This window comes from Monomorium pharaonis, chromosome 4 (assembly GCF_013373865.1).
Source record: "Monomorium pharaonis isolate MP-MQ-018 chromosome 4, ASM1337386v2, whole genome shotgun sequence".
In the NCBI taxonomy this organism is placed as follows: domain Eukaryota; kingdom Metazoa; phylum Arthropoda; class Insecta; order Hymenoptera; family Formicidae; genus Monomorium; species Monomorium pharaonis.
The window spans coordinates 5590595-5600676 of record NC_050470.1 but is presented as its reverse complement, the minus strand read 5'-3'; the positions used below and the strand labels follow the sequence as shown (position 1 = coordinate 5600676).

The 10082-nt window shown below is 29.3% G+C and overlaps 1 protein-coding gene across 4 annotated transcripts; it reads right to left on the bottom strand.

Annotated features, from left to right (window-relative positions):
* Positions 1 to 662: 662 nt before the first annotated feature.
* LOC118644130 (glycine receptor subunit alpha-3-like) lies at positions 663 to 9742 on the bottom strand. Of its 4 annotated transcripts, XM_036285923.1 has the most exons (9): positions 8517 to 9742; positions 8055 to 8294; positions 7290 to 7523; positions 5915 to 6092; positions 5178 to 5404; positions 4100 to 4182; positions 3546 to 3857; positions 3056 to 3261; positions 663 to 1162 (listed from the first exon to the last, which is right to left on the bottom strand). In XM_036285923.1, the coding sequence occupies exons 3-9, from the start codon at positions 7361 to 7363 to the stop codon at positions 986 to 988; spliced, it is 1257 nt and encodes a 418-aa protein (XP_036141816.1). In that variant the 5' UTR covers positions 7364 to 7523; positions 8055 to 8294; positions 8517 to 9742; the 3' UTR covers positions 663 to 985. The 4 variants fall into 4 exon arrangements, with proteins under 4 accessions (XP_036141816.1, XP_036141815.1, XP_036141817.1 ...); XM_036285922.1 differs by having other exon boundaries at positions 8055 to 9742; XM_036285924.1 differs by having other exon boundaries at positions 7290 to 7365; positions 8055 to 9742.
* Positions 9743 to 10082: the final 340 nt, after the last annotated feature.

Below are 10082 nucleotides of genomic sequence, written 5' to 3'. Positions count from 1 at the left end.
TTTTTAACAATTCTTTAGTAATAATTTAGAAAATATATTATATTAGTTTTTATATGCATATTGCAAAATAATATATGTTACATTATATATATTTTAATAAGTATATTAGTCAAGTTTTAATCTTTTTTTAAATTTTTTTTGAAACTTTTTATTTTTTCTTAAAAACTTTTTTAAGTTTTTAAATTCTATTTTTTATGATTAGATATTTTTTGAATTATTTATAAATTTGGAATTAATATAAATATTTTCCGATTCCGATTAGTAATTAAACTAAAAGTTTTGTATAAAATTAATATAAAAGATGATACGTCTTACATATATTTTACTTTATATGTGAGCTAGAAGTATAATTTGTTACAAAATATAATATTAATAAAATATTATCTCTAATCTATTTTGTAAACACAAGTCTGAAGAATAGTAATTCATGTACACTGATCAATTAATTTAAATATTGTAAGTTATATATACATTGATTAAATTTAAATGCATGTAAAGTTTTTGAACAAATACATTATTTCTTATCTTAATGATATTTTATTAATAAATTATAATTATAATTAATAATTATTAATTATAATTATAATTGATAATTATTAATTATAATTAATAAAAATAATATAAATTAGTTGATGTTCATGAAAATTAAATAATATTCTAAATATTTTTAAATCGTCTTCTTTATCTATCACTATTTTATATTTTTTTATATTTCTTATAATTTGTTACAGGATTTTACTGTGTTTTATAATGAACACGTACAGTTTTTTTTTTATCACAATATGTTTAGACAATATGTTCTTAATGAACATGTAGATTTAATGCAACTTTTACTAAATTCTTTCATTGTGCCATACTTTATACATCATAGTTTTCAGGATACACTTTCCATGAGTTATGCCGCATCCCTTGTGATATTCTTTTCGTAATTCTATGTCTTTAAAAGCGCATTCGACTCTCGCCGAGTCGGGCATATCAAGTTGCATTACAGGAATGTGCTCCAATAGACGACGTTAAGAATGAAGAACGAGAAGGGGAAAAAGAATCTGGAAACTTTGTCGATGTAAATGGCGGTGGCTCGTCCTTCGCAGCACTGCTCATACTGAACCATCGGTGGCCTTGTTGGGCTCCTGCTTCTTTCGGCATCCGACCTCATTGGCGTCTATGAAAAAAAAAAATTAAAATATTCGTCATATAAAACAGCATGAAAGTAATAAATGTAAATAATTATTTTATGAATACCATTCATTTCACCTTACATTCCACTCCTTTAATTAGTATATTGATCAAGATTATTACGAGGTAAGTAAATTATTACGCTTACGAATTATTATACTTGCGATGAAACTAACATTATACAAAAATAACATATACATGAAATGTAATATAAAAAAGAATTAAATTTATATTTCGTTATATGTATATTTATACAATTATTTTTTCATTTTTTGATATTACATTTATTCGTTTAGATTACGCTTTGCTAATTTTATATCGTATTAAAATTAAATTTGTATACTTGTGAAATTAAATAAAAGATTCTGCGTATTTTTTTTTTAAATAAGATTTATACTTTTCAGTTTAAGCATATTATATTTTTATAAATGTATTTGTGCGTACAATTTTCAATATACAGACAAATGATAATCGTGTTATGTGACACAATGAAAACGTGTGAACATACAGATTTTAAACAAAAATAAAATTTAAAGAGCTCTCTTATTTAAAATAATCATTAAGAGAAAAAAGGGGTTGTAAGAGTTTAACGCAGTTATCTTTGCGTGAATTTATTGCAATGTGTATTTAATTTTACTTTATACAAAATTGAATTGTATGATTACATAATGAATACCAACGTTTCTGTTCTGGTTTGAGCCATTTTCAAGGTGTGGTTATGAGTGAGACAAAGGTATGTTACTGATGAAGACTTACACTGACTTCCGGAGGCGTGGAATACCTTTGTCTTATTCATAACTCACGCCTTGGAAATGGCTTGAACCAGAGTCGAAATGTTAGTATTTATCACGTAAGCATTTAACACAATTTTGTATGAAATTAAATACACGAATGGAATAAATTTACACAAACAGAGCTGCGTTAGATTCTTGTAGTCTCTTTTTCTCTGTTAGAAAGATTTAATATCTTTTGCTAATTTTTACAAATTTGCTAATTGCTACAAATTTGCTTGCAAGTTAAAGACAAAGTATATAATAATCATGGAAAACTTATTTGCTTGAATCGTATTTGACTCTTATTTACTAGATATTAAAAATATTTAAAAAAGGTGATATTTATTTCGCGCAATGTTTTATCGTAAAGCAAGCAGAAGTAAATGCTGCAGTAGTACAAGCAAATATTGCGCGACGTAATGAAAACGGGATACGTTTTATACAGACCACAGCGAATTGCAAAGTCTGCGTAAACTACACGGAAGAAAGGAGAAAATAAATATTTTTCTACGAATTGAGTGTAGGACGAATGCATGCAATAAAATCAAACTTTGGAACTTGTTCAAGAGAGAAGTTACTGGAGAAAAGTTACTTGCCATACGATACGATGAATCGTCTAGGAAAGTGGTTGTACTTCAAGTAGTACACTCCGATGTACTTTTCGCCGGTTGATACTGTTTACCGTACGTGGTAACATTCAGATTGAGAAATAAATATGCCGTCGCAAAAGTCAATCATACAGATTTTCTGCTTTTGAAATAGAATTACATTTAAAAAGTCTAGCTCAAAATTCCTGTAAAGTTTTTTTTCTTTCATTGTAGCATTACGCATTTAATATTTCCTTTTTTTTTTTTTTCAAACAAAGTCATAATTTTATTATGCATCTCAATGATTTACAAGCAAATGTTTATAACTCGTATCGATTGCGGTTTACAATGCAGTGTCTTCTATTTCTGGCATTTTTATTCAATTGAGCGATATCCCGTATCGACAGGATGAAATCACATTACTCTCGGTACCGCGCATTTCTCGCTTTATCTCGAACTATCAATTTCGTGGAACCGACGAGGCACTCGCCGTAAATATCGCACTTTTTTCTCGGTTACCTTGAAGTCGTCGATATCCTCGCGAAGATCTTCGTCGGAATATCCTTTCATGGCCTTCGTAGCTATGGGCCCCATATAATTGTTCACTACTGCGAATTCCATAAGAGACAGGAAGACGAATACGCTGCACGAAGACATCCACACGTCGATCGCCTTCACGTATGAGACCGGGGGTAGAGATTGCTGAGATTGCGTGTTTTGAGTAGCTGAAAGGGAGATATTAAATTATTTTTACGCACAGTTACATGTACAATTCAATTGACATAATTAGCACCAGTTTTTATAAATGGATTGAATAAAAATAATTCTTCTTATTTTTATTGTTAGGCTATATAATTATTTGTATAAACCAAAACGATTTATTAAAATCACTTCTCAATAAAATGCAATTTTCGTGATATTTATGCCTTCATTATCCTCGGACAAAGCGCACTATCGCAAATATCATGAATAGTTATATCACGGACAATGGGAGGAGAGGTCGCCTAACCGAGGGTCAGTAGTGACGTCACGCCAAGAGTGACCCGTGCCGGGATGGCTTCCGGCTTGATCCAGAAGGCGATCCAGGACATGACGACGATCAGGGCGGACGGGATGTACGTGTGGAACAGGTGATAACCCAGTCTCCGGCGCAGATTGAAGACAATCTGTATGCACGTGAAGTTTCCTGTCGAATATTCGATCGTGCAGTCAGTCGTGTAGTTGTTCGATATGTCGAGTTGCGGCAGTTCGATTTCCGGATTAACCACGAGGGGATCGGTCATGTTCCATAGGAATACTAGATCCTGAGTCGTGTGCGAAACTAGAAAAAATGAGATGTTAAGGGATGTATAAATAAAGTTGTCAAATGTTTCAGTATAATTAATTGGTAATGCGTGCGCGTGCACGTGCGTATGTGTGTGTGTGTGTGTGTATGTGTAATCACAAATAAATATATATAAAATAAAATATTATATATATTGTGTATCTTTAATATGGATAATATTACGATTCATATATGTGCATAATATTGATAATGTAGCTTATAAATTAATATATACTTACGACTTTCGATCATCATCGAACAAATTTGAGTATCATGAGGATAAGACTCGAACTTCATCGCGCATGAAAGCACCAATGTCAATCTAAAACGAATATTGCGCTTTCCTGTGTGATACAATTTATTAATCAAATTACATTTCAATTTCAGATACAAATGTATTTTACTCGATAGTGCTATTTTCGCAGTAACGAACATGCTGAAGCTTTTTCTATTTTTGTTTCTGATGAAACGTGCGTTCAGGACAACGAAAACTAAATTCACATTATTTTATTGACAATAAAACTTGACAGAACAGCCCGGAAATTGCTCGTTCCATCTAGCGTCGAATTAAAATCGCCAGCAGATAGAAATAAATGAAATTGAGGTAGCTATAAACAAAAATGACATAAACGCGAATAGAAATATATCAAAAGTGAAAGCCTTATGTGTATAACATTTTTCATCAAGGTTTGCATTAATATTTTGGATTGATTGAAACACTTCAACGGGAGACTTGTTTTTTAAATCTTTACTTGTAAATTTATCAAAATTTTATGTTTTATAAAAAAATAATTATTAAAATTTTGGGGGCATATTTTATGTAAATGTTTATGATATTCAATAACGTTATAGGTCCAACTTCCAAAACTGCAGGATATGGAAATTTTGTTAAAATAAAAAGTTTTAAACTTTTTATTTTAATATTCTCGTACGAATAAATATAATTTTTGCAGTTGCAGGAAACTTACTTTATTTCACGTTTGGTACGAAAAGTTATTATTTAATTTTAACTTTGTGTAAATGAAAGAGAGAGAGAGAGAGAGAGAGAGAGAGAGAGAGAGATATTAAAATGTATATTTTTATATTGCATTATAAATCCTTTCTAAATTAATCAGAATTTAATTATCAAACATAAATTACAATTTATTATTATTATTATTAATTCTTACAAACACATTATTAAATTTTTAATATTTATTTTCTATAAGAAAGAATCAAAGAATATTATAGCATTTATTGTTAAATGCTATAATAATGCATACTAAATATATAAGACAAAATAATTACTAATAATAATTAAGACTTATAGACTCTTACTTGGACATGTAAAGTAGCGTTTTGTCGTGATATAACCAAAGATAATGGTTTGGTATTGACATCTCGTGAAAAGTAACTTTTTTTGCATTCTTGAAGAAACAGTCGGGTCTCCAGATATTATGCAACCAATCCACGTCAAGTATACGGTAATCTTCGGACATGTTTTCTGGTAACCGTAGCCTAGAGTCTCGCCAACTTTGAGCGAGAAATATATCAGCCACGTACGTCTGTCATCGTAGAAAAATAATGTGATCAGATGCTGTACTTCTATGCGATCATATATAGATGACATGATTATTTTTCCTTTTATAAAAAGGAAAAGTTTCATAACTTTTATCTGCTGTGTGAATTACATTTCTTTATAAATTTTAAAAAATTTGAGGAGGAATTTGCAAGGCAATTGCTTTTACATGTAGTATTTAGGAATTTGCTTTATTCTGTTAATTGTTATAATTAAAAAAGTTTCTGTATATAAAAAAAAAATTAAAAAATAATTTGGCTAATAAAAAAAAGCTTAAAGCAATTTTATTTTATTAATATAACACAATTTTAAAAAACATATTTTATTACTATAACATTTTGTAATTATAATTTTTTATAATTAAATTAACAATAAAAAAGGAGCCTAAAAATGAGTCTAATAGAGTTTAACATAGATATAGCAAACGTAATATTCTGAGGGGATATTCGGGAGAACAAATTTTCCGGTAAGTTGCTTATGTCGGTCTTTCGCTCACCATCGATTCCTCATTTATCGAGTCCAAACTGAGCACAGTCACGTGAAAATAAACGACGGTAGGTTGGCCAAGGAATTTTGGTGCTCTGTGCTTATCGTACTGCTTCGGATTCAAAGGTAAGATATCTTTTAATGACAAGGAGGTTTCTTTTTTTCCATACTCATCAAAATCCAGTTCTCTAAAATGTCAAAAGATATGAGAAACGATTTGCTAATAAAATTTATTATGTATACTGCATTAAAATTTTTTTTTTTTAGATTATCCTTACTGTGACAAATTGTATTTAATGCCATTTTGTAAAAAAAGCATTCTATTTTAAATTAAGGTATTTATTAAGCTAATATAATTATTATTCATAATTTTTAAATTTTAAGAATTTTTGCATTCTATTTTTATTTACTAATATTTATATATATGTAATTATATTATGGAATAATAAAATAGTAGACTGAATTGTTACTTATTAATTGTGATAAGAAAAGATAAAGGTAAAATTATTGCATTGTAGCTGCAATTAATTTACAATGATAACATTAAACCTTAAATAATAGCTTTGCCAGCGATAACGCTGGTACAACGATTTTTATCGCAGCATCGATGACACTCATAAATTATTCACAGACCACAAGAACTGTGGTGTGCGGTCTGTTGGCAATTTCATTATTACAGAGTGGATATGGAGCCATTTTTCTCAATCGAGTCGGCCACGTCGATGCCACGATTGCTAACCGTACGACTTTCTTTGTTCAATTAGGATGTGATTGTGGTATTGATTGAAAAACAAATGCGTTGGAGAATGTAGTATGAAAACATGATATATATCCGTTATTAAATTACAACGCGTTTATGATCTGCTCATATACATGATCTAGTGTATGATATTATTTATGACGTAATACGTTATAATGCAAGAATAATGACATCTTTAACTAGGTATTTATTTCAGAAATTTAATCACTAGTTAGATAATTTTTTCTTTTCTCCTCTTACAGTTATTAACGAAAGTATACAATTTTACATATAGATCTTCAATTGACACTTTTTGGAATGTTTAAAATATAATTGTTTAAATATAAAAGTAATTAAAATATTGATAGTTTAAAATAACATTTAACAGGATTTTTATATGAAAATGGTATTACATTATAGAAAATAGTTTAATTATTTTATGGAACGTATAAAATAGAAGAAAATTCAAATAAAATCTTTATTATGAACGTTTACCCAGAGTAATATTAATACGTCAGAAAAATATTTAAAAAAGTTTAGATTGAAAAAAATACTTTATATCTGAAATTCTAATATTATATCTAATATTATAAAATTTTGTAATATCTAAAATTATGTCATCAAAAAAATTTAATTGCGTACTCACGGAAAATGTGGAGTGGTAATGTCAAGCAGGGCGTACAAGTAGCAGCATATGATTAGTAGAAAGTACCACGTCATTCCTGGAGAGAGCAGAGAGTATTAAAAGTGATACGAATGGTCCAAAGAAAGAGCAGTGCATGCAATGGAGTATGCAGAGTACGTCATAAAGAATTCATCGACGCGGAGAGATCGATGGGATCGTTCTGAATTCACGAACATCAAAGACACTCTGGTCTTTCTGTGTGAACGGAAGATGTGTGTTACATTCGTTTCTTCACACTACTATCCTATTAATGTTCCAACATTGTAATTAATAATTAATTTGATTAATAACAAAAATCCCGTTTGCTATTGTTGTTTCCTACCGATACTGACGAATAATAGGTAATTTGTTATTTTCTATGCCTTATGCATTAACTATGCATTAACTCGTAAATTGCAAAAGAATATCAGTAGTATATTCATATTTCAAATGCGCGTGATATGATGTGTGAAGTAGCAAATAATTCATTACAATTATTTTATCTTTTTATTATATTATTTTATTTTTACATTAATGAGGTAATATTAGATTTAATAATTTTATCGAACACTAATTAAGAAACTTTATATTAATAATAAGATTTTTTATTAATCAATTATTAGAATCTCTGCTTTCTTATTAATCCGTGACCTAACATATTTCACGGGCCGTTTCCTGAGATGTCACTTATTTTTAAATTTTATGGTTTTTCACACGACGAGTTTTCCAATCCAATTTTCCACTCACCGATCAACTGCACATTCTATCGTTCGGAAATCCGGCGAATGCTTTCGACGAAGATCGAACGAAAGTTGGTAACTGTTCACTTTTTCCACCGAATGATCACTTCCGGTTCTTCGTGGATCAATAAACATCTGAATTACATCTAAATATTTTGTCTTATAAATGACACCATTGACGTAGATAGATGTTAAAAATCTTGAGTTATGTTGTCGACGTTAATCATTGATTGAGATCTATATAAACCTATTTACATATATAATGCACTTAAATACAAAAGTTTTGAGCAAGTATATCATTATAAGATTGCAAATAATCTATTTTAAGTCTCAATCTCTTTGGTGTCGAATGTATAAAAATAAAAATTTTGTTTGTAATAAAATAAATTATAATAACTTTTATAAAGTAATTATAAAAGGTATCCATAATCGAAAATCTAAGACTAATTAAACATGATTTCAGACCTACCCTATGACGTTTCTTGTTTCTTTTTGTTGAAAAGATCGTCAGTAGTTCGGTAATGTTTCAATTTGTGATGTTTCAATTTATCTTTCAACATACGAGGCTTCTTTCGTCTCTTTTACACCGGAATCTCGTAATCGCAAACCTTAAAATGACACGCAAAATCCTTTCCATATATATGTGTGTATGTGTGATGCGAGATGGTGGTTAAATCGTCGTGTTTATTAGTTCACTTTGATTAACGTTTTAATAATTAATGAAAAACAGAGAGTAAAATTTGACACTGCTGCAGTCTTGAACTTCACAGTTTCAAACGAACTGGGGATGTCTTTATCACGTTCACAGCCTTGAATCGCAGCTATTATGAAGTTCCAGTGTAATTATAATTTTCGAAAAGAAAACTCTTAAAACGTGGATTTTATCGTGTGTTCAGTACTTCTGATCTGTCACAGGGAAACTGGCCTTATCGCTGTACTTTCTTTCTTGTTGTCCGTAAACCACTCTGTCGCTCAGTCGTCTCTAAGCCAATTTGCCTATCGACAAACTGATTAGAGCCCTACTCTCTTTCATCTGCAGTATCGTGTAACGTCTAAGCACGTGGATCTGAATTAGACATCCTGTAATTTTTCGATCAAAAGCGCGTTGGATAACGTGATAGGGTGAAAGAATGTAAGATGATGAAAGTGAATTATCAGTTTAGTCTTTATATGTTGTAGAAAAGTTCACTAGATTAAATATTACAAAATAATAATAGATGAGTTATACAAACACTCAAGAATGCGCGATTGTTTTTAATTTTCAACCTGTTAATAAATAAAAATTTGATCAACAATATATGTATGTTGTGAATTTTTATCGATGTTTCTTGTTTTACTTTTATTGAGGTACGTTTCTTAATTTTTTAATAACATTTTTATATAAACAAGTAAATTGTGTTTTTTCTAATAACAGTAAAATCATTTTTCGCTATCTGTGCGTCAAAAGTAATCCTTTTTTCACCTGTAACTTCACATTCAAGAACTAACATTTTGACACACAGATAACTAAAATATTGTATGCGACACGTGTAAATTGGCTATTGCCTACACGTGCGGATAAACGCACTTGTGGGTAATTACCCGACTCACCGCACTAATTGCACAAATATCTATTATAATTCATTAATAATATTAAATTAAAAAAAGAAATTTACTTTAAACACATGCACATCTTGGCTTTAATCAATATTTTGATTATGAAATTCAGTTTTATTTAAATAATTTTTGTTTTATTAAAAATTAAATAATCTTAGTTAATCTTTAATAAAAAATAATGATTGCATCGTTCGGCTGAAAATCTTTATTCAAGTGAAGATTTATATTTATTCAGACTATTTATTCAGACATTTTTAAATTAAAATTTAATTAATAATTATTTATAGAAATATAAACTTTGCATTAAATTAAACTTATCGACAATGCAATAAGCTAAAATTAAGATCCACTCTCGCCATCTGATAGTAGATAGCATTACACAGTAGATACAACATGACTCAAGAAATAGACTTTTTTTTATATGTCTATTGATTGAATA